At 40.3% G+C, this 25,259-nt stretch overlaps 2 protein-coding genes across 5 annotated transcripts in view; both read left to right on the top strand.

The window, feature by feature from the left end:
• The first annotated feature begins 442 nt into the window (after positions 1-442).
• Positions 443-16,468, top strand: slc7a1a (solute carrier family 7 member 1a). Of its 3 annotated transcripts, none has more exons than XM_079356002.1 (13): positions 443-656; positions 6,488-6,725; positions 6,820-7,002; positions 7,108-7,266; positions 7,374-7,551; positions 7,683-7,816; positions 9,091-9,313; positions 10,529-10,665; positions 11,689-11,791; positions 12,084-12,289; positions 12,453-12,604; positions 12,715-12,823; positions 14,089-16,468. In XM_079356002.1, the coding sequence occupies exons 1-13, from the start codon at positions 633-635 to the stop codon at positions 14,262-14,264; spliced, it is 2,022 nt and encodes a 673-aa protein (XP_079212128.1). In that variant the 5' UTR covers positions 443-632; the 3' UTR covers positions 14,265-16,468. The 3 variants fall into 3 exon arrangements, with proteins under 3 accessions (XP_079212128.1, XP_079212127.1, XP_079212129.1); XM_079356001.1 differs by lacking the exon at positions 10,529-10,665 and adding an exon at positions 9,706-9,845; XM_079356003.1 differs by lacking the exon at positions 10,529-10,665 and adding an exon at positions 9,706-9,845 and having other exon boundaries at positions 6,449-6,725.
• A 1,594-nt stretch (positions 16,469-18,062) lies between these two features.
• The window catches only part of mtus2a (microtubule associated tumor suppressor candidate 2a), a 38,395-nt gene continuing 31,198 nt past the window's right edge, over positions 18,063-25,259 (top strand). For both annotated transcript variants that reach the window (XM_079355271.1, XM_079355270.1), the window contains exon 1: positions 18,063-18,240. The gene's annotated coding sequence lies outside the window, so the exon portion shown is untranslated. The remainder of the gene's footprint in view (positions 18,241-25,259) is intronic.

Genomic DNA, 25,259 nt, shown 5'->3' with positions numbered 1-25,259 from the left:
TATCCCCGGTGGGTAATTCAACTGCACACAGCAGTGAAAGTGCAGCTATACTAACAAAACGATAAAGTGTCATAATTTTTTCTTGCTTTCTAGTTTGCATATTCTGACCAGAACAGGCAGATACCGAATATCCTAAAAAATAATTAGAGCTTGCACTTGTATTTGAAGGATTTTATCACTTTGTTTAGATTTTCGTCTTGATGCTTGATTTCTTTTTAAAAGGAATTTTCTTCAGGCATACAGCAAAGTATTTACCCTTTATTTAAAAACGTGTTAAATATTTGTAAATAACCTATTTTATGAATGCTGTTTAGTGTGGATTCATGTTAGTCAATTGTGCTGGATTAGTCCATTTGCCTCATTTGGCAGATTAATTGGCACGATTGCATCTTGGGGTTTGATGGCGATTGCGCAACTGCTCATGTTAATGAGCAGGCGGGGCTGCTTGTTTGCCTGTGTATCCCCTCCTCCCAACTGAGCACGTTCAACCGAGCAACCCGAAACTTTAAATTCCTCTCCACTACCTGCAAAGACAAGACTTTTCCAAACCTTGTCGTTGCCTTTCACTTTCTTTACAATTATCTACGTTTTGGACCTCCTTCAAGATTTTTCCTTTTTGGGATCTCTGATTAATGCGGTCCCGCAGGGCTTACAAGGTAAATAACTATTTATACAATATAACATGTTGTGCTACACAACCACATGCATAAAAATGATTATGTAATGAGTAATTAAACTTCTGTGAATCTGCACCCTTGGCTAATATGTTTTGAGGTTACTCGCGCGCTAGAGATCTAACTGGGAAAGCGTTTCCGTGCGTAAAGTTGAATGGGTGCGTAGACCCAGTAGTGTAAGCCCCCGTGCTGTTAACCGCATGTTGCATTAGTTCAGACCCCATTTTAACTCCTCCTTAGTTACTGCTGCTGTAATGATTCTGAAGCGAAGAAGACGAACTATCATTGAGTTGTAAGATTTCATTCCCTGCGCCTTGTACCCGATTTAGAATTTAACAACGATGTTGGTAGTCTACAGTAGCTGCAGTCCGCAACAATTCTCCTGTAATCTGAGAGAAGTGATTCTTTGGATGCTTGCTTTGAACTGCTGCTGTTGATGTGAGGAAGTTTATGGCTGTTGTCTCGACTGGAGTGAAAGCAGCAAGTGTTCTCACATACAGGCATGCAGGACATACAAATCAAAAGTACGCATTTACAGTTGCCTGAAAGCAGGATTAATATAGTAGGACAAAAACATGAGGGAATCATCCAAATCTCAGCAGTTAATGATACCCATGCTGCAGCGTTGCATTGTTTACAACCTCACACGCCAGCATTTTAGATGTCCATGTTTTAAAGATGAATTTGGCATAAAAGAACTGATTTCAGTTTATAGTGAAAAAATTATATTAAGTCTATGTGATGGTTTGATCATTTCTGTGTTGTGCATTTTAGTTATACACACATTTAACAAGAACAGTGAAAATCATCATCGGGGTTAAGAAATTTCAGTTTATCTAATCTGACAGGTCGTTTCAGGATATAAATCCACTTTGACTTTAAAGCAGCAATACAACCCACTGTCTACATTTTGAGATTTAAAATCTGACCATATATATTGAGAATTATTCTGAGACAAAATGTGACCTTTCCAGATCTCAGTGGTAACAGGTCGGACCAGTTCCAGTCGGGGTCTAACTTTAGCTCCTCTGAAAAGTGGGTCACTAGTGAGGCGAGCTGCTGACTGCACTGATGTATGTAGCCTATACAGATGCACTGAAGGCTGTGCATGGAAGCTTTCCAGGTTCACTGAGATTCTGGGGGAGGCTCTGCCATTCTAAGGCTTCAAGTTTCTGTGTCACTGCAGCTCCCGTCTGAGTTACGCTTCCCATAAGGCTGCACATATTCCTAATAATACCAGCATTGATTTTAATTTTCTTTTAACAGTGTAGCTTTTGTTTACCAATAGAAACCAATCACATGGTATTTTTTATGCAATTTTTTTCCAAAAAGTGTTTAAAAGGTTGCCTAAGGGATTGCATATGCATGAATAAGTAGTCTGCATTGTGTACCAAATATAAATCAAGGGCGTATTAAGATGTTAGGTAATTATAATAATACCCAAACTGTGCAACAAACAGATTCTGAAAAATATCTTTCTGAGAAATATTAGTGCCAGGGGTTATAAATGACAGCTCAGTAAGGGTTTAGTTAACTAAAGTTGATCGTTGATACGCCTTTATGGAAAATTAATCACCTGGTCTTTTTCCGCATTGAATTTCTCATTGTTTTTATATCCGAGGAATCGGTGCCACTGCTGCTCACAAAGTCACTTTCTGACTCTGCTCAAATCTTAAACAGCAACACATCACTCTGTTTACACAGACCAAGTGATAAGATCTTGGTGGCATCATGTGTCCACAATGAAACTTGGAATAGGAACAGATGGGGATTGTCAACAAGTAGCGCTGAACCCTCCAATGTTGCTGACCATTCTTCCTCCTCAGTAAACACAGTCAGCTGGATACCCATGATGATTGTATTTGCTTGTAGCTGCACTGAATGACTCCAAAATATGAGTGCAATCTACCAACCCTTGATCAGCATACCTTGTGTTTCTTTTTTTATTCTGCTGACATTATGCAGTACAGTTAAATTAAAAAAAATCCAGAGAACTAAAGCTGTTTGCAGAGCTATCATTGTTTTTTCTATCAGGTATGTTGAGAACCAAGAATGAAATGCATATGTCCTGATATGAAGGTGGAAAAATAAGCATTTGTTGAAGGGAACTCATTTAGCTCTTCATTAAGTTACTGCAACATCAGTACAGTTATTATAGAAGAGGGCTTAAATGTCTAATAGTGTCACATGTATGGTCTAATTTCATTGGTTCTAAGGATCACACCCCCTTTTCCTGATCATCAACTCCCTTCTGTTCAAGTGCACTGCCTCTGCTTTCTTCACATCTCATCTGTACTGTTCTCGGCTAAATCCTTTTTAAACCCACAGTCGTGTGCACTAAATTGAAAAGGGGTTATCATTTATAAATCCTTAAATATGCAAAATTTCTAAAACGTTCATCCCTCCCTCATGACTGTGGCCAAAAAAACCCCAAAACAAATCATTAAATTAAAGTCCAAAAACTGCATTCATTAGTCAATATAATGTTACTGTCACATCCCACAGTTTGTTGGGGTACATTCTTTGTTGCTCTTGCAGATTAACTGGGTCACTATGACTTTTTCAGTGGATGCAGCTGCTTATCTGTGATTACATAAGACTTTAATGTCATCCAGGGTTAATGCTATATAAATACATTTATTGAACTTGTCACAGTCAGCCAACGGTCTGCTATATTTTGACCGTGCTTGTGTGCGAGTGTGCTGCTTGGAATAGCTGAGCCATGTGATTCCTCCAGATTCTATTTCGGAGCAGCAGCCTTCAAACACGCATCTCTTCACAGCAAGTCTGAAGAAAAAGAAATCCAGATTTGAATCTGTGTGCCTGTCTTTGGTTTTGTAAAACGCTTTCATCAACAGGTGTCTGCAGGTGGGTTCAAGTAAGTACTCCATTTCCTGACTTTGCCATGAGGCAACAGGTTGTTACCAATTTGACTTTGAGCTGTAGCGTTGACATTGTATTCAGCAACACTAACGGTGTATTTCACCATGCGTCCATTTGCAAACGTGGTTGTTTCATATTTTCAGGTTTCCTTCTGTTAACATCCTAATTTTTAGTTTGAAGAGCTGTATTTAGAGAAAATGTGTTTTCCTAATTGTTGCATAACCCGTGTGCCCAGGTCAGGCCAGGGTCATGTGGTTCATGTGGCCACTTTCTGCTGTTTTGGCGAGCATGTGGAGGCGTGTGTGTGTCTGTTCATTCCTGTAAGCACTTTATAATTGCTTAAAGATTATTTTCAATTATGAACAGCTATTTATTTATCCAGCTATAAACTATACAAATAAATATATACTAAAAAAAAAAAAAACACTTCAGCCAGTAGATAATTTCTCCAACCACTTTTTTCAACGCAGCTTGTTTTGAACAGAAGAATGCTTGAAAGACACATTTTAGAATGTATTTTAATTATTTACTCATATTTATGGATTCATTAGCACAGTTGCATTAAGATCTAACCATTTAATGCATTTTTGCAAAGCTGTTCATTAATATGCACTGCTCCTTGCAACTAAATAAATAGTTGGGTATGACCATCTTCTAGGGACAACATATATAATCAATATTGTCATGTAATTTTAGAAGAATTATTCAGATTTTAGATTTTGGATTAAGCATGTTTTCCTTGTTTTTCTTTTAAAAAAAGTATTGAGTGTTGAAGATGCATTTTTGTCTATGTAATAGTCCTTTATTGGACTGATTCTTGCCTCTGTAATTAAAAGGCTTTTTATCACATTGTAGGCTGATGATGGTCAGTAGTACAACAATAGCATGCACATGGAGAGCATGCATGTGTGTAATTCTTTCCACATCATATCTGAAGAACACCCAGTAAGCTTCACTGCGGACATGCGACACCATTCATGATTAATGACGCAGTGCAAACAATAGTGACCTCTACAACACGAGACGGCAGCTTCAAGCAGGATTGACTTGATTTAACGTGTTCTGAAGGTGTTGCTATTCCTTTTCCATTATGTAAACAGTCTGGTGCATGTTGAAATTGTCTCCTTCATCTCAGTGTTTAGGCTACTTCCCAATAATTGAAATATTTGTAATATGTCTCCCAGCTGGGGCCTACCTAACTGTGAGAAAACTCAAGTCACTGTTGTGACTCATCTTTGGTTGACTGCCCCCTGTCCATCTGTTTAGCCTGGGGAGTCCTGCGAGTGTGATCTTTGTTTGTGTATTAGTGCTTTCTATGGACATTGGCATTGACACTGGCCTGGTTGGAAACTTGTACCTGAGCCTGAATGTTTTCTTGAAGGAAAGAGTGTATGCAAGGTCATTGGCCTAGCTTACCATCATGTGAAAGTTTCCATTAGGTGTGATTTGACTGTGGCACTGCCTACATGACCCCTCTGGGTTTATGTTCTTGTGTCAGTGGGTTCTGGAGAGATGCCACTGTGGAAATGGGTCACAGTGTTCATTGTTTCTGCGTGGTATTCACTCAGTTCTCAGTTTCTCTACTATGGAAGACTGCCATACAAGTCAAGCACATATTAAGTTTATTTCGGACATTCCAAAATAATAAAAATAAAGTAAAAGAGAGAAGCCCCTCCCCTCTTTTTTTCCCCAATTCCCTTTCTACGCCTCGTCTGTTCTCTCCCAAATATCAAGTATTCCCTCTTAGTATATGAGCTCAGCAGTGGGGAATGTTCACAGACTACTGACCCAAAGACTCCTCTCAGCAATAACAAGACGTCTCTATTTGACCTCCAGAGGGAAGAGGCCTCTTAAACTATGTTCCTTCTCATCTTTGTTTGTGTACATGCAACACCCAATTTTATTTCCTTCCTGTTTACTCTGAGCACTGAAAAGGTGGTGTATTTTCTTGTTAGTGCTGTATGACCCTCAGCCGGAGGGGGGTTAACACTCCCTGCTGTGTGTGAGGGATTATCCTCGACTCAGTGATGAGTCTCCATGGCCTCCTTCAAGAAAGTGTTTCTGTGTCATGAGTTATGATTCTCTTTTTTGGTTCTGAACAGTCTGTTCGAGAGCCCTGCCTCCTCTCCTGCGAGTTGTGTTATGTAACATGTCTGTGACATGAATAAGATGGATGATCCCTATAGGCCCTTTGTTTCTTGGCTGGCAGCTGCACATTGTGGGTTTCGGTTAAGTTATATAACACCCAATGAGACTATCCAACTTACTAAAAGCTTGTCAGAGACAAGTGAATCCCATCCAGCAAATGAATGTAGCACTGAACCTCTCTGTGTATTCGTATTCAACCTAGTTTTAAGACTACTGAATTTGGATGATTCAGACATCTAAGTCAAATGGACACTAATGTTTGTTGGAGTTATGAGGATGATACAGACTTAAGAGATGAAGACTTCACCTATTATGGATAAAGCTGCCGATACAGTAAAAGTTTGAGAATGACCAAAAAAGTATGGCTATGGATTGATCAAGTACCAACATGACAAGAAAAGGTAATCATTCAATGTTTGGCTGAGCATTTAAATGTTTTCAGCTATGCAAACAAAAGTGATTAAAACATTTCAAACTAACCCTGAACACTTGCGTATAAAGTTTTCATATTGCTGCATTATTGTAGCCATATAAGCTGCTACGAATATCACAGTGCAGATTATGTCAGCCAATCGATGAACCTGTCAGTTGTTACAGGACGGGGCTGACTTGACTCCAGGTACTGGAGGTCAAGACGGAGAACAAAAAGTTCTCCACTGATGTAAAGTCACTGAAGTCAACTGTAAGCGTCAGAAACTTAATCTCACTGTCCCTCGTTCTGTCTCTCCCTTGCCTCCCATTAGGGTGTCAGTGACCTCTCCCCCTCTCCCCTGTGACCTTAGAACCCCAGACGTTCTTCTCCCCATCCCCTTCCCGGGGTCAGACCGAGATCCATGGCACTGCAGAGTCTTCTGGGTTTTGGGAAGCAGTTGCTGAGGGTAAAGGTGGTGGACTGTAACTCAGAGGACTCCCGTCTGTCCCGATGCCTTAACACTTTTGACCTGGTGGCCCTGGGCGTGGGCAGCACACTTGGTGCAGGTGTCTATGTGCTGGCTGGTGCTGTTGCCCGTGAGAACTCTGGTGAGTTAAGATGACTATATATGGTTAGAATACAGTGTATCCCATGGCCTATATTCTAAACCTTCTAATCATATGCTTCTGTTGTCCCCCATAGGTCCTGCTATTGTTCTGTCTTTCCTGATAGCAGCCCTCGCCTCAGTGATGGCAGGTCTATGCTATGCAGAGTTTGGAGCTCGCGTTCCCAAGACAGGCTCAGCTTACCTTTACTCCTATGTGACTGTAGGTGAACTCTGGGCCTTCATCACTGGATGGAACCTCATCCTCTCCTATATCATTGGTAAGCTCATTGGTTTCCTGCACATAAAAACAGAACTGAAAGCTTGGAGTCAATACTGGAGATAGACTATGTTATATGTACTTATACGGGTTTTCTTTATCTTAGGTACTTCCAGTGTGGCCCGGGCATGGAGCGCTACTTTCGATGAGTTGGTAGGGAGGCGTATAGAGGCGTTCAGCAGAGAGTACATGTACATGAATGCACCGGGTGTTTTAGCAGAATACCCTGATGTGTTTGCTGTTTTTATCATAATCACCCTCACTGGTAAGGAAACATCCTTCTTTCTGTCTATAGACTTACATATCTTATATTATTCTTTCTTTTCTGATAAAGTTTTCACTTTTTCTTTCTTTGCCTTCTTTGTTTCTAAGGTCTGTTGGCCTTTGGAGTCAAAGAGTCAGCTATCGTGAACAAGGTCTTCACCTGTATTAACGTCCTAGTGCTTTTATTCATGGTGGTCTCTGGCCTGGTCAAAGGAACTTTAAAGAACTGGCAAGTTGACCCTGAAGAGATCCTACATGCCAATCATACCAGTGACTCCAGTCTCAAGTAAGAACATGGACTTATGCACTTCACTTTTTCACAGATGTTTGGTTATCTTATTTTTATTGTAATGGGTTTCAGATACTCAGTGACATACTATATTTTTGGAACTACTTCTGACTGTTTTTTGTCTTTAGTCTGACAGACATCCTGCCAACCAAAGAGAGTTTAGGGGTGGGCGGCTTCATGCCCTTTGGTTTCTCAGGCGTCCTGTCAGGAGCAGCGACCTGCTTCTACGCCTTTGTCGGATTCGACTGCATCGCCACCACAGGTCAGTTGAAACCCCTACTCTGTTTGCCCTGTTCTATACATACATCTCCTTCCCTTTGCCTCATGGGTATGTTTAAGTTTTGGGGGGCTGGGGGTGGGGGCGTAACAGAATCAGCAGCTGGAACCATTTCAATCCTGAGCTTGTCTAAACTTCCACGAGTGTTACATAAGTGGGGCAGGGCAGTTTTATGCACTTGGCCTATTTTTTCTCTTGGCACAATGCCAAGCACTGTGATGCAGGCTAGGGGTGCAAATCATGATACGAGATTTGGTTGTACCCCAACATTTTTCTTCACTGTGTAGAATTTGCTCTTGTGAATGGTTGATGTAGTTCTGTGTAATCGATTCAAGCCGTCATGGTTGAAATAAAAGGAACTTCTCTTTTGCAAGCCTTCCTCAGGGCCCCCTGGCTTTTCCCACCCCTCTTTTTCGTGAATTCTAATTGGTTAGTGGGACGTTAACCCTGAATTATTGCTTGAGTTTAGCTTGTAGGGGCTTGTCAGTTTCACACACACACTCAGCCTGCCTCACAGCCATTATATCATCTGTCCCTGTATGTTTGAGTGTGTGTATTCTGGCTAACCTAAAGGTAAATTTGTATGAGGCCATAATTCCCCCGCCCCCCACACACACAAATATGCAGACATAGGCACACATGCACCCTCATAACTGATACTGGGTTCATACTCACCCCACTCCCTTCAACATTGCGGGCCAATCGGTCTCTGTTGCCTGCCATGGTAAGTGGTGTAAAAAAGATTAAGACAGCGTCAAATGCGCTCCATCGTTGAAATGTGGTTCCACTGCAGAACAGGACAGGAGTGTTTGACTGAGTAGCAGTGTTGCGTAATCACCTGTAGCTAAATTGTTTGGTTTATTTAGGTCTTGTGGGTGCACAAGCAAAAATAAAGTCCTTGTTTAATTTGTTGCAAAACACACCAAAAAAAGTTCGCCAAGTTTTGCATCTCTTGGCCCATTTTTATATGCTTCGGGTGACTGCTCTGTACAATTCAGGATCTGCTTCAAACTTTGAAATATGAAGCCAAATTAAAAATTGGATTGTTTTTTTAATGATGTAATAATTGATATATAACCAAACAGTGTGTAAAATGTAAAGACCCATGTCTAGTTTGTTTTTATAGGATTCTTTTAGGTACAGCTCGTGTAAAAATGGCTCTACACTTCTTAGTGCCACAAAAGCTTGTTTTAGATAAGTGAAGTAAGAAACAACTTTTAACCCTCGTTCACTGTCTCTGTTGACTCTCCACATCCTAGGTGAAGAGGTGAAGAACCCCCAGAGAGCCATTCCTATTGGCATCGTATCATCCCTGCTCATCTGCTTTGTAGCCTACTTTGGTGTCTCTGCTGCCCTCACCCTCATGATGCCTTACTACCTGTTGGACAGCAGCAGCCCTCTCCCTGTAGCCTTCAACTATGTGGGTTGGGGAGGAGCCAAATATGCTGTTGCCGTAGGCTCTCTATGTGCGCTGTCCACTAGGTAAGCTACTTTTTGCTATTAAATATAAATGCATGCTCATTTACTAAAGTTCTTTTAGCCCCAGCAAGCTAGTTTTTTAATATAAACACACGTTTTACATGGTTACCAAAGGCAGTATTTTAAGTTCTTTATTGTGCGTTATGACTTTATACTTGAATATGACTCGATATTCTAATATGGATGTGAACAGATGTTTAAACATCTTCCTTCTCACCACTATTGATCATATTCCGAACACAATTTAAAACGTTGTTTTATAACTGTTGTTTAATGTTTTTTGTGTGGTGTTCCTTATATTTGTGAGCTGGTGTCTCTCTCTTAACTAATGTTTCACGGCATTCTTGTGGGTGTAAGTGTGGATACTATATATCCTGGTCTTCCCCCCCCGGTAGCCTGCTGGGTGCTATGTTCCCTATACCCCGTGTGATCTGGGCTATGGCTGAGGATGGGCTGCTTTTCAAGTTTATGGCCGGGATCAGCCCCCGCAGCAAAACCCCAATAACTGCAACCCTCACCGCTGGCATAGGGGCAGGTGAGGCACTAACACGCATGTTTCAAAACAGCATCCATGGTCACTGAGGCCGCTTTTCATGCTGCTGGGCTGAGCTGTGCTAATGCTCTGGCCTGCATATATGAACTTATTTTAGTTGTCTTTTAAATGAAAATGCCAGAAAACAGCCCTCCAGCATGAAAAGCACATCCCTAATGGTTTCTTATCCTGTTTTACATGATCAGGTGTCTTAGTTCAGAAAGTCGAGATTACAATTTATATTTCTTCTAACATTAACCAGTGGGGTATAGTTTGTGTTTACTGAACTAAAGAGGGTTTTCTATCTGCATCTTGGTGTGTTTATAAGGTCTAAAATACCAAACTAAACTGCATGCTCAAGTAACACAATGTTTTCACTTTAGAAAGGAGAGTAACAGCATGTGGTGCACCAAATATTTGCTTGTTTTTGCATCAGCCAGCCTAAGAGTATATTTTATAAAGTATTGTTCCCCTGCGGGTGTAGGACTGTCAGTGTTGCCCTTAGTTGTAGTCATCCAACCCAAATCCACACCTTCTGTCTTGCCAACTGTATTAGTGTCCTTTTGCAAATCCTATTTTTCTTTCCTACTGACCTCTTTCAATCCTAACGTCACCTGTGCCCCCTACCCTACCCCCAACAACTTTCATCCCAATCTGATTTCTTTTCCTACCCATGCCTTCCCAAGTCTGTTGGGTTCAATGTTCCCCCTACCCCGAATCATCTTTGCCATGGCTCGGGATGGCCTGCTCTTCTCCTTCCTGGCCCGTGTCAGCGAGAGAAAATCCCCCATAACGTCCACTGTGACCGCTGGGGTTATGTCTGGTAAGATGAATTAGGAGTGTTAAAATTAGGAAGCAAACAGAAATGATAGGTCTGGGTTATTTGATTGGTTTAGGCTTTGATTTGATAATTTCTCAGTAGACACTTAAAAAATGACTCAAACCTCAGTGTAGAAAAGGTGTCATCTTCAAAATGTTGGAGCAGTGTAAGGTTGTAATCGGCACACAAAAGTCTACAGACATGCTAGCAACTCATAGCTCTAGGCTACATACTAACCAGAAGGGATTTAAACCAAATGTCAGCACGTACCTACATAAGACCTGCTAGCATGCTGACAATCTACATTGCTGATGTTACACAAATAAAATTTTAAATTAGCGTCTATCTTAATGATTAAATGTTTGAAACTTTGTAGTAAGTGGTCATGTTTTCAGCTCAAGTGTTCTCTGATTGAGAGAGTGGGGAATGAAATATGGGAAACAAACCACAGGTCAGATATGAATCTTGACCGACAGTTCAGAGGACTACAGCCTCAGCACCCCTGTAGTGTAGTTTTTGTTTTTTTCTTTTTTGTTAGAACTGGTTCCCTTTCAGGATTTTTTTTTAGTTGAACATCCCAGTGCTTTGTTTGTTAAAATAGTTCTCAGTTAGCATGTTAGCTAGCTTAATATGCTAAAAAAAATGTGTAGCAGATCTGTAAAAAAGGCCTTGAAAAAAATAGTAGCTATGAAGCAGTTTTACTAAGGAACCCGCGTTAAAAATAATTTTTAAAAAAGTGAAAAATGGGATGATATAAGAAACATTTTTTTGAGAAGTACTTGGAATATGAAGTGATAACAACTTATAATTGCAAATACATTTTTGACCCACTTATGTATCTAGGGATGTAAATAGGCATTTAACCTGCAGACATGGAATGTCAGATGTATGAAATGGAATGTCTTCTGTTAACGTTGTTTTATTCATAGACATAATAGCCTATGGTTTTGTTCACAGAGGTTGCTAAGATGACAAAAAAAAAGCTGTGTTTGACTATTTTTCCTGTCTTTGTCTTGCATTCCAAAGCTATCATGGCATTTCTGTTTGACCTGAAGGACCTGGTGGACCTGATGTCAATAGGAACGCTGTTGGCTTACACGCTGGTGGCTGCATGTGTTCTCGTACTCAGGTCAGTAGTTCATGTATTCTATCATGTACGTGAGTCTGAAATTCTGCTGGCAAGAAGAAAAAGTAATTTTGATTTGAGCAGCCTTTCTGTAGAATAATTATAGAAAATAGGGACTCTCAACCACTATAGAAAGCAAAACTCGAAAATTATCGGTGCACTAGTTTTGCAATATGTGCTCTTTATCACTGCATACCACGGGGACTGGCAACTATTTTAAGTGATGTACTGTAAATACAGTGTTGTGATGCCATTTAAAAAAAGAGCATGGGGTGTTCTTTTGTTTTCCTTTCAGGTACCAGCCTGAGCAGCCTAGTCAGGTGTATGAGATGGCCAGTACCCTGGAAGAGGGGGAGTTGAGTGACAGCATTAGTGTCCCAAGTATGGGCATCCTGCCCGGTATGGAGGAGAGATTCAGCTTCAAGACCCTCCTGTTCCCAGACAACAATGAGCCATCAGCACATTCAGGCTTTGCCGTCAACATCTGCGCCTCCTTGCTGGGTAGGTGATGAAATACAAGAAATATAAATGAAATAGAGAGTTTGTATTTTTACCTGTGTAAGGATACCACCAAGATAAATCATTTAATATCTTAACTGAATCTACAGTATATTGTAGATGTCACTACGAGAAAATAATAGAAAATATGAATGAACTCCTGCAGGAACATTGATCCTGGCCTTCAGTGTACTTGCAGTGCAAGGTGGCACTGCTTCCTGGAACATCCTAAGCCTCAGTGTCATCTTCATGATGTGTCTCTCTCTCACCGTTATCATTGGGAGGCAACCAGAGAGCAAGACAAAGCTTTCTTTCAAGGTTTGATTTGAGAAACGTTACCTCGAAATGTTAGGTATTTTGGACCAAAAACAAAAATTTAGATTTGTGTTAAACTGTGCTTCTGATTTGTGTCTGGCCTGTTTCTTTAGGTTCCACTTCTACCCGTCCTTCCAGTCATCAGCATGTTCGTCAATGTTTACCTGATGATGCAGCTTGACAGAGGCACTTGGATACGATTTTCTATTTGGATGACGATAGGTAGGTCAACAGAGAAGTTCAAACTGACTTTTTAGATGCAGACATGATATTGATCCCTTAAAGGGAAAAAGTTTGAAGCTGGGGCGTCACCTGTATACTCCTCAACAAATGCAGTTAGTTTATTAGTATTAATAATTAATAGTAAAGTATTTTTGCTTGATTTTTTTTAGCTTCACATGGCTGCATTATTTCCAAATCATGTGTTAAACCAGATAAAAACAGGAATTGTTTTTAAACATGACTTTGGTGGGAGATCAAGCGAAGAATCTGACCATTGAGTTTTGAGAGTTGGTGGCCAAAATGTAACACGGAAACTCTAAAACAATAATTTTGATTACAGAAGAAGTATCTTGTATGTTTTTTTTTATATACAATATTTTATTTTTATTGTCACATTAATTGCTGGTTGGTATCAGGTGAGGTCAATCACTAATTGCAGTTGGGAGAGCATCAACCTGCAGAGCAACAGGAGAGGAAGGACACACACACACACACACACACACACACACACGCACACGCACAATATTTGAGATTTGGTGGGCAAATGTATACATGGTCGTCTAAAACAAATTATTGTGATTACGGGAAACATTTCTAAAATAGCCTGACAGATAAATCGCCCTGTCTCTAATATTGGGGGATATTAGCTTATCAAGTGACTATTGTAACAGCTTATTGCATCACAATGATTGCTTGATTTATTCTCTACTTGAATAGCATTTACCGGTATTTTAAGTATTGTTTAACTATACCATCAGATCTTTTTCTGGCTGTTAGCAGAGGAGTGTGCAGTGTGGATTACAAAAAAGCAATATCACTCTCCATAATGTCAAGCGGTGATGAATGTACATGCACAGTTACTTTCTAGTTGAGATACCATCTTGTCTACGTTATACTGGATATCTTTTCCACCAGTGTTTGATAACTGCTTTTTAGGGATCAATGCAATCCATGTGTTAAAACAGATCAAACATAGATCAAAGAAAGAAATCGACCGCTGTACCGGTATTGGATTTTTTTTTCTTCGCAACATCAATATAGGAATCGGCCCCCAAAATCCCATATTGGTGAGGCACAAATATTTCTTGCAATCAAAAGGTTCAAATATAAGTCAGACATCAATACATAGCCTTGTGACCTCGAGGTAATATCTGTTATTTTAGAACAAAAGAAACCAACTGAAGCGAGTGTGATTTGACAGAAAAAAAACAGACTGTAGGTTTGAAAAGGCAATAATAAGGTTGTGTCTTGTTCTCCTCTTCCAGGTTTTGTAATATACTTCTGCTACGGCATCCATCACAGCACTGAGGGCTCCATAGCCCGCTCGTCTCCAGAAACGGAGATGGGAGGCGACCGTGATTCAGAGGCCAGGTCAACAGAGAAGGAGGCCTTCCTTCACTATGGGATTGAAGCAAGGGAGGAGGAAGATGGAGACTTGTAGGAAGCCTTAAAACACGCTGCTTACGTTTCAACCTGCTCTGACGCCAGTCTGTCTGTGTAAGACTATTTTTGACAGGACAACTCCCAGTCCCTCACTGGCAGTACTCCTCTTTGAAGGAAGTCCTAACCTTGACCGAAAATTCTGAAACCTGTGACCCCTCCCCGTTGTCCTTTGACTGCTGGTTAGAACAACAGGATTTCTGATGCTATAATTGAAATGCTCCTACGTGTTACATAAGTGTTTTGTGAAAGGTGTGTTACCCCTTTAGTTGCCCTTGAGCTTCAGAGGCATGTTATCACCGGCTAACTGGTGTGGGAGAGCTCAGGTTCAACACATGAATCATGTCAGTGTTTCTGGGAGACTCTAATATTTGTTTGTCCTCATGAGGGGTCACAGTAACTTCTCTGGAGAGTGTCTGGGTTACATTGCTGGCAGTGGGACAATGTGCACATGTGGTAAGAGCTTTTGTCTGGGTGCCTGAAGGTTCAACAGTAATACATTTATCTTCCTATTACAACACGTATATATCAACATAATTCTCATAAATCTGATTTAAAGGTTAGTGTTAAATACAGATTGTTCTTAACCTTTTTCCTATTCTTGTGCAACCTATGTTGAAATGATCTCCAACAGGCTAATAAGTGATTTCACAATACATCGCAACATATTTGCTGTGTTAATATAATTTCCAGCAGGGCTAGATGGCCGATGGCTGTGAACGTTGGCCTGCTGACAGGAAACTATAGCTTACAGTTAGCATAAGTCAAACATTAAGCCCAAAGGATTGCTTTAATACCATCTAAGGTCCAAGGCTTTTCTTGCAAAAGAGGAAGCTTGTTCTCCCTGAGGGTTTTTTATTAGCAACGAGCAATTTTTGGAAATAATCAGCAATGGGTTTGACTGCAAATGATGATGCAGAAACAGCTGTATATATACAGTTTTCTGTTCTCCTGTTGGACTCTGAGTTACTGAGATTTGATCTAATGCTTGCCTGGAAGATTTTCAAGCGCGACAGAATTCGCAAAGTCAAATTTGACCAACAGTTGTGACATTTGATAACCTAGGGGGTTATGTCACACGGCCCTTTCTACAGAAGCTATTGTCACCTAAGTGGACAACCTTCCCATCCTTTCATCCCTGTTTCCTACTCTATCCTCCGCCATCCGAATAAAGGAGTGAAAGGCCCCAAATAATGTTTTCAAGAGTTACCTGATATGTTTTTCACATATAGATGAACATTATCTAAATCACACTCCATAATAAGAGCTACCCTTTGCTCTTAGTAAAGATGCTAAACATTAGTTGAGGACATTGACAGCTGATGAATGTCTGATCGTGTCACTATAGATGGAAGTTGATTTTTTTTTTCACAGTGCTGGTTGCTGTGCATCTTTTGAATCTGAAGCATGTGACAGTTCCTCAAAAAAAAAATCAAGCTTTTTTTTTTTTTCGGATGTTCAATCTGGATAAATGTTCTTATTCTACATTTAAATGATTCCCTTTGTAATGTTTGTTAATGTGTTCTTATCATCCAGACCCTTAAATAGTGCATCTTCTGTGTCTTTCAGACGATGAAATATTTTTTAATTAGATATTAACCTTCAAATAATTTGATCAGACAGATTTAAACGTTTATTTTCTTTTACTTATCTGTGTTTTGGCGCTTTAACTCCATCTGTTACCTAAATTATCCATATTAAGATTTGATTGTTGACAATCAGTTGGAGAGTTTGTTTTGACAGCCTGTTGCAGCTGATTGAACCTCAAGCAGCCGGCCTCCATCAGGTTTACGAGCCTGAGGGTCTTACTCACTCATAATTCAATAACCCATTTCTAACACCGCACATCTAGATTTTTGTCTATTTTCAATTATAGTTTTCATCTTACTGAAATGACATCACTTGAGGCCATTTACTAGAGTATGTGCAACTTGCTCCATAGGCCTAGCCTAAAAGGCACAACACAATTTGTATCCCTTCATACATCATTTTAGACCTTATCATTGATGAATACAATCTGTCTTGAGGTCAAAATGTGTAATCAAGATTGTGTACATAAAGTATTGTTTATATTTCTCAGTAAATTATTTGTAAATTGTAGAAAAGCGTTTATTAAGTCACTCTGTGTCTGACATGCTTTATACATCGTGTTTACATATCTGGTAAATCCTCACTGCCTTCCTGTTTAATTATCATAAATGCCATTTTATAACTATGGACACAGGATGCATCACTGTGGGAGAAACATGATTCTTGGAGTGATAATGAGCTGCTTCTGGCAGTTCAGGTCTGATACTGCCATTATTGGTGACGTTCGTACAAAAAAGTCTTCACCTTGTTGAATGTTCAACACAAGGCAGAAGCTATATCTACATTTATTCATCATGAGTCACACCCAGTCCAAGCATAACTATTGTTTATCTCTTTGTTAGCTATAATGATCCATGATGGTGAATATTTCCCCAAATTAAATGAACATGAACAGTCCTGTAGAATCATTACAAAGGGATTCCTGTGTATTTCAAAAAGGTTTTGGTATAATAAATGCTTATGCCTGAGTCTAGTCGTCATGTCACATCTCACATTAACCATCAATATATTACATTTGTACAATAGAGAGATAAAAGCATAAATTCTGAAATCCATGCCCATGCAATGTGGATGTCTGTCTTCATGTGTTTGATTTTTTGTTGTAAAAAAACCCCATCTGCCTGTCAGTTGTTTTATTCTTAATCTGCCCTTTTCTTGGTTATTGTTGCTTCAGTGGTGAAATGTGTAAATATTGGCAAAGCACAAAACTTCCTTTTTTAATCAAATTTGTCACTGAAAATCAAAGATCATGTGGTTTATAATCTACCCTCACTGAACAATTCCTCATAGAAGACCAGCATTATTTCCTTCAGGCTGCATTTACGCACAAAACTGCACTTAGAAAAAGCTTGACGTCATTGTCATTAAAACATTGTCCTTAACTTGGAGTGCATTTTTGTTGGGCATCAAAGTCTGTTTTTGAAAGTAAAAACAACTCATAGTCAAGTAGTAAGAGTTGTAGGATTTTGGCATTTTTCATACAGATATCTTTTACATGAAGCAATTAGTTTAAACTGAAAACTTAAGACAAAGTTACTAATGTGGCTTTCTGTAAGGATCGTGCTTTTATTTTCTGGAGTCCATTCTACTTTTTTGTACATTTTCAGTTATGCACCTGCAGTCTGTGTTAAATGGCCATACATGTGACTTCCTTGTTGAAATGCTGGTTTGTGACAATAATAATATAATTACTGACCTTTTTATTTTATTTTTGTGTCGGGGTGTTCATTGCATATTGGAAACCAATTTGTTGAACGTGACAGTTCTTTACTTTGGCGCCATCTACTGTGGACATCGGGTGTTATTAAAAGTATGGAAACTGATGGGCTAATTGCAAATCATACATTATATTTTTCCAACAATTAAAGAATTCTCACAGAAGAAAATACTATTGAAAGTCAAAATATTGAACAAAATATAGGTGTTCTGTGTGTCATTCATGTGGTGGTCATCCATGCTTGTATTTTGTGTGCATTTCGTCATGTCTGCATTATATCTTTCATGCTTCACTCTTGTAAATAAAAAAAAAGCTTTAAAAAATCCAGACTCTTTTGTCATCTATATTTATTTATTCACTTATTTCATAGCATGGCCAGACTTTTCATCACATGTCCCACATGGTCCATTAGAGGGCGCGAGAGTGTTAAGGAAAAAGCGAGAGAGAGAGAGAGAGAGGCCTGTGTGGCTAAACAGAAGGATGCTCTGCCAGGTGTCGGCTGCAGCATCAGCACCGCTCCCCCTGCTCCTCCTCCTCCTGTCCGCAACATCCCTCTCTCCTCACACTGTTTCTATCAGCCAGAGAGAGAGCGAGAGAGTGGAAAGACGCGCGTGTGTTTCGTTTTGCAACTCCGAGCACTGTTGATTGAATTAACATCAGAGACCCAGAGGTAAGACGCTCATGTGAAAAGACGTTTTATCTAAAGAGGTGTCAGCGGTCAGAATCAGAATTTTTTTTTTTAAAGTGACGCACGTATTCCAATCGTTTTATTTGGGTCTCTTGGGTTCTGATTCGGTTCGTTAGCATTCTCAGCTAAATGTGCCCTTTATCATTTGTATTTATGCAGTGCAGTTTGCAAAATATTTTACCTCGTTTCAGAACCTCGTCCTGCAAAACAAAACTGTGATTTATGACAGGCTCGTGCTGTAAGTGGAGTAGTAGGCTAGAGGAGAGAGAGAGAGAGAGGGAGAGAGAGAGAGAGAGAGAGAGAGAGAGAGAGAGTGAGAGAGAAAGAAAGAGAGGGAGGTCAGACAGTGAGGAGCAGGTTGGTGTGATGGATGGAGCAGGTCAGGTCTCTGTGGGTGATGCTAATGATCATATATAGATTATCCAGGCTTTAGACTTGACTCCTGCTGTTATCCACTGTACTGAGAGGTGAAAAATAGACACTCTGTAGGGATCTGTATTTGTTTTTATTATTATTATTGTTTAATTAATATGCAGGGCATTTTAAGTGTGCATTCCCTGCAATTCTGTTTAATTTCAGGGAAAATACTTTTGTGTACTCGATATTTGATTAAAAAAAAAAAGCATATAGACTACAGTATGTGAAAAAAAAAAAATTAAAAAGGAGAATCCAAAGGTTTGTCCTCTAGTTTTTCCATTAAAATGCCAAACTATTTTTTTTTTTTTACAAATATATAAAAATTACAATGATAATAATTATTAAAAATAAACAAATCGTTGTATACTAACAAAAAACCTGGTCACATTCTGCTAAATGCTCAAACTCTTCATTCCTCACTGGTCCTCTAACATAAAAAGCATAAATGAGACTTGCCTGTCCCTTTTATTTTAAGTATTTTGTTACTTACATCCAAAGGAATCCTTATTAGATGTTTAGAACTTTTAATTTTGCATGTCCTCAGCTTCACCTTATGGTTACCTATGGGTGGGTGTTGAAGGCAAAGAGGAGTGAATGGTATAAAGGTGAGCAGATTGGGGGCATGTCTTTACGCTAAGCTGTCTCTTGTCCTGATTGATTGGTGTCTGATGATCAGGTTGTCCTTGAGAATGTGCAGGGTGCTGTTTTTTATGTCTTTGTTCACATGTATCACTTGTTTGTAGTTCATATTTCTTGGATTTTTTGTGGTGTAACTGTTTAGCATTTGGCTTCATTGCTTAACATGGAGGGTAGTTAAAGGGAGATATGGGTTGCTTGTGGTTTTTGTGTTTACTGGAATTGTCATGATCGATCCCATATTATAGACTTTCCACAACTATGGATCTTGCAGTCCATTGTGTTAAATCTTGCCAATCCCTTGCAGTCATGCTGATGTGCAGGCTGACATGGCATCAAAGCAGGGCAGCAGAGCCCGTGGCCTTGGCTTGTTCCTGATGCTGATGCATGTGTGATTGATTCATTACATCTGACCTCTGCAAAATCTCAACAGCAATCAATTCAGCAGATCTCTGCCAGGAAAACCACATACAGCAACACTGTGCGTGTTTGTGTGTGTAGATGTGTGTGTGTGTGTGTGTTTTCTTGTGTTTAAGTAGTCAGGCTCAGGAGTTATGTATGTGTGTGTTGTTTCTGCAGGTAAGACAGTTTGTCACAAAGCCCATGAGTGTAGCGCACCGGTGCGACCTTCAAGGTCATTTAATAGGACAGAGGAGTAGAGGAGGAGGAGGAGGAAATGACAGAAGCTAAGTGAAGTGAATGAGAAAGAGGGAAAAATGCCAAAGCAAATTCATATGGTATATTTGTATTTACAAGATTTCTTTTCTACATTTTCAGTGTGTTTTTCTTTTTTTTTTCTCTATATTTTGCACAAACAAGTTCGCTAAATGTTCCCGGCTGGTTTTAATGTGATGGAATCTCAAATCTTCAATCTAAAGACTTTGTATTAAATATAATTAAGCATCATCGTTGTGATGGCCTGAAAGGATTTCAAAAGGTGTAATTAAGTTTTGACACTCAATTGTCAGAGTGAATTTGGTGGGCATGAATTTGTGTCAACACAAATTCACACACGCTCATCCTCAAATCCACGCTGCCTTTGTCTGGAAGGTGGCAATGAGCTTGTTGTAGCTCCTCCCCTGCAGTCACAGGCAGGACATCAGAGGGTGAACAGAGAGACACGCCTCCACGGATGACACACAAATGCACATATAAACACACACACACACACACACTCTTCCCTATCCTGTGGGGAGCCAACACCAAAGACTTTTTGGACGTTTGTGCATCCATTTGAGCGGTCGTTTAAAGAGGGATTCCGCACATTTACCAGGTTTTTTATGCATTTTGTGGGCTTGGTCACTGAAATCATATCAGTCGGCATGCTGCAGCCATTATTAAGCTAATGAATGCATCTCTGTGAATGAACTCAAGTGCAGGCAGCAGTTGTCCTTTTATGAGGACAGAACTGTGAGTGCTCGGCTGTAAAAGGCCACAAAGACATTCAGTGACTCTGCATCGTTCATATTTTATGGCACTTATCCACACTGTATCGTTCTATTTTTTCGGTCTTATCCAAGTTCCTCAAAATAAACACAGTGAATGTGTTAAACTGAGCAGCATTTCCTCGAGGAGGTCTGTGCCCCTCTCCTGCACTCTCTCCCCTTCTTTTATGCAAAAACAGCCCATTCCAGCCATTACCATATTTTTTCTGCACATCATCACCACCCCAAAAAGCCTCATCCTGCTTCTTTCTTTCCTCACCTCTCCCTGATCCTCTGCCAGGAGTCCCTCCCCCTCACCTTTGGGGTTTGCCACTTGCAATTTACACATGCACACACACATACACACTCTCACACGTATTTACTAGAGTCCCCCCCAACATTCCTCTCCACCCCCTCCTCTCTTTCTATCTCTCTGCCGTATCGTTTTTCTCTTTTATCATATTTTCCTGAAATAAACACAAGTGACTCAGCCTGGCTGAAGTTGCACTCAGCTTCTCTTTGTCTGGACTCTCTCACCTTGCCCGCTTTATGTCTGACTGTGTGCGTCTCTGTGTTTGTGTGTGTTTGGGTGAGCATGTGCCAACTTACGGCCCCACGGAGAATTCTTTGTCTGCCTCTGCTTTGCATCTGAAGTGAACTCCTCTCTCCTCCTTTCCTCTTTGTCCCCTCGTACAGTTTCCCCCCTCCAGCCATGCAAGAGTTAACATTTCTCTCTGCGACAGGAGTGAGGGTGGGTGGGTGGGTGGGTGTTGGGGCTTTGCAAATAACAATGCGGTGCAACCAGCATCCAGCATGGCCACACAACCTTTCCCTTTCTCCCCTCCACTATGCTATCTTCAGTCTGGATCATTGTTGGTGTGTGTTTTAACTGAGCCTCAATGAGTCAATAAACACACGTGTCACGTCTTTCGACTTCTCATTTTCTCCTGCAGGCTGCAGCAATCTGTTCCTCATAATCGCACAAATCTCCCAACCAGTTCCTCTTTGTCTTTCGTTCTCGATTTATCTTATTCCCGTTGTCATTTTCTCTCTTCATTTCCTGCACATTTGTCTTCCTATTATCCATCTCCAAAGCAATCAATCCTTACAGTCTGCACAGCACGGCAAAAGCAGACAGGAAACCAGGACTTTGTCTGATTTCGCAGAGACTCATTCTCAGCACTTGCTGAAAGCAAGGTGAATCTATCAAGATTAGGAGATGGTACATTTCCTCAGTGGTTATGTTTTTTGTGATCGACCTTTTTGAAAGCAATATTTCCTCTCCGAGTGGAAAGCTGTCTCTTTGTCTCTGTTACTGCTGCAGCAATCGTCACCTCATGAGACTGTGTAGGTGGCACTCATAAGTGTTACCCGACATGCCCCGTGAACGCTCATGTTTTATTCTGAAAGGGAGACGTTTAGTTTACATTGTGATCACTCTCTGTCAACACTTCCTTCCTTCTTTTGTTGTGTCAGCTGTGGGAACAAAACAAAAAAAAGAGACAAACCATGCGTGTGACATCTTGATAGATGGAGGTGTGAACCCCCTGTCTCCATTTTTCATTTTCCTAAATAAATCCGATTAGTGCAATATTGTGATTTCCCAGCGTTTTCATACCAGGTCGCAAATCATTCACAATAAAGAAATAATTCCGCTTTGATTGCAGATGATTCGATTTTCGTATTCTCTTAATTCAGTTAGATACGATCACCCACTCTGACCTGTGATCCTGCAGAAATCCAGTTACAGTTCCTACTGCCATGTAGACAGAAACCCCCCCCCCTGCGTCCACTGGGACACAAAAAGGCGTCTGTGTGTTTATGGGATTGAAGGAGGAGAGACGGGCAGAGGGGATTATTTGGGCAGATGTAGCCTACTGATGTGCCATCTTTAAGGATGAAAATAGGATTGATCACTTAGCCCTGCGCTTATTAACTCTGTATTATGAAGGTGAATAAAAGGAAATGACTTTTCTTTTTTTTTTGGAGGAGGAGGAGGGGGAGGAGATGGGAAACACAGAAATGAAGCTTAATTGGATACAGTTAGAAGTGTTGTGATGCTGTCAGGCGGAGGGAGATGTTGTTTTTCATCTTTACATAAAAGTGCAACTGGATGGTTCTATTTCTGGATATTTCACATTTCTGAATCTCCATGGTGGTAATCCCTTTGCTGTGCACAGTGCATTTTTATTTATTTATTTAGTTTTTGGTTCACACATACACACTGAGGCGCTGTTTAGTGAATCATCACTTGTGAAATTCTGTCTACCGGGTGTCTTTTGTGTCTCCTGTGAAAATGGTGTTCAGCTTATTTCAGTGCTATTTCTGTCAGCGCTGAGATGGGAGGAGAAGAGAAGGATGACTAAAGCTTAGCTTATTTCTGAATAGACGTCCTTGCTAAGCCTTATCCTGCTGTATAATGTGTGTTGATAGAATACAAAATACAAGAAGAGAGGAACACTTTTGCAAAAATAAACAAGAGGATCATTGCGTTTATGTGTGGAGTTTGCAGGTTTATTTTGGAATTTACACAAGCCATAATGTCTGTGAGTGTTTATGAGTGTTTTTTTTAACAAGTTCACACCTTTACACACACATTTCTAGCACAATAGAGCCTCGGGAACATGTGCAAGGACATGCAAGGATGATGTCATTAGAGATTAATTGCATGCAAAAACACGACATGTACTGTATTAAAGGAAGGGGAGTTTCATCTAAAGGATAAGTGCTACAATGCAGTTAATGTGAATTCTGCACTAAATCTAATTATGTCATGTGCTAACACTCAGGAGTCATAAATCATGGTTACGCACATTTCAACACTCTGCCATTTGTGTTCCCTCATCTCTTAAGCTTCTTTTCAAGTGTGCTGGAATTCACAGCTATGCAGAAGTATGTATATATGGATGAAAGAGGGGTGTGTGTGTGTGTGTGTGTGTGTGTGTGTGTGTGTGTGTGTCTCGGTGGGGTTCCCCTGGGACCCAGGAGCTATAAAACCTGTCTACTCTCCAGTGGGGGAGGAGAGGGAATAACGCAAAGTGCCAAAGACAAATGGCTGCTGTAATAGCCACATGTGCTGCTGGACGGACAACAAAGACACTCAGAGAGTGTTTGCATACAGTGTGTGTGTGTGTGTGGCTGTGCAGGTGTGTGTGTGTGTGTGTCTTTGTGTGATATAATGTGCTGCACATATAGTATTTTGTTCTGACTGTGTAAATATGCGAATAAAACACAAACCAACTCAGTGGCGTGGCAGAAAACATCAAGCTGCGTGATAAACTTCCTTCCTGTTTTGATTTACATGGTCATTGAGAGGAAGAAAAAGAGAAATGACTTCTTTTTGAAAGGGTAACTTTTTTCTCTGACATGAGACTCTCAGCAGTACATGTACAGTATATTATAAAGCTAACGTCTTGAGGCGTGACGGAAAATGGACTTCTTTCAAGAAAATACAAATGCATTTTAGAATAGAACGTGCATGAGTGTTTTTGTAAGGTGTATCTATGTCTGCAGGTTTGGCTGATTTATGATAGTGCAGACAGTAATTTGATTCTGTCTGTATAAAATGAAACCACATGAAAAAATGTTTAAGGTGTCCCCGGTCCTTAACAATTCAGACAACCTTACAGTGTGAGGGGAAAGAATGACCCTTCTCTCACCTTCTCTTCACCTACTTTTAATGTCTGTACTGTTCCTGAGAGAGAGAGAAAAACAGTCCACATACACACTTTCATATTCTTCACTTACTGCTATCATGAGATTGACCACCTGCAGAGTAGGAATTTATAAATGGAAATGTATGTTACGACTTTCATCAATGGGAACAATTAAGTGCTAATTAGCATTATATATGGCGAGGGAGGGATTTCAATAATTACTTCACTCTGCTCTCTCGGGCTTCCATCAGAAAATGGGCCTCTATAGCTCGTCCTATAGAGGTTCAAATGATGTATATTACCTTCTATCAGCCTAATTGGAAAGCTGTAGCTCTCCTGTAACCATTCTCCTACTGTCTGTATTCATCTGCATGTCTCATCTCTCCCACCGCATGTCTGTCTCAGTCTTTCACCCACACAGTTACAGAAAAGAGGAGGATGATCAGGCATTTTCTCCTCTCCAGATTTCTTTTCTCCTTCGTTTTCAGTCAGTCCCTCATCGTTACATGTTCCCAGCGAGTCGTTTTTGGTGGTTGAATGCATCACGAGATAGGCTAGAAGCCAACTAACTGAAGCTCTTGACTGAATTTGATCACTGCAGAGATAGTTTCTTCCCCCTTCCCCCATGCTCTCATCACTTCCGCCATGTGTCGATCTACCCACTCAGCGATATGATTGCTCAAAGAAGAGTAGCGTACACCTGGTGGGGAAATAACTGGCATTCACTCATATATTCTAGCTTTGTGTATATACTGTGTGCACTACGCGTTCCTGATGCTGCATGGCTTTGTGTGAATTCACACGTTGCAAACATTGCACACTAGATCTTTATGCATGGCCTGTGAGTGTAAAGCTGACCTTCACAACA

This window comes from Symphodus melops (assembly GCF_947650265.1).
Source record: "Symphodus melops genome assembly, chromosome: 11".
Taxonomy (NCBI): domain Eukaryota; kingdom Metazoa; phylum Chordata; class Actinopteri; order Labriformes; family Labridae; genus Symphodus; species Symphodus melops.
The sequence above is the reverse complement of the archived record's forward strand: the minus strand, read 5'-3'. Positions and strand labels throughout refer to the sequence as shown.

Bases quoted from the DNA above. Each gene is read 5' to 3' on its own strand.
- slc7a1a (XM_079356001.1), top strand. From the start codon at position 633: ATGCGGTCCCGCAGGGCTTACAAG. The intron at 9,314-9,705 runs GTAAGCTACTTT...CCCCCCCGGTAG, and splicing joins CTATGTGCGCTGTCCACTAG to CCTGCTGGGTGCTATGTTCC. The intron at 9,846-11,688 runs GTGAGGCACTAA...TGCATTCCAAAG, and splicing joins CACCGCTGGCATAGGGGCAG to CTATCATGGCATTTCTGTTT.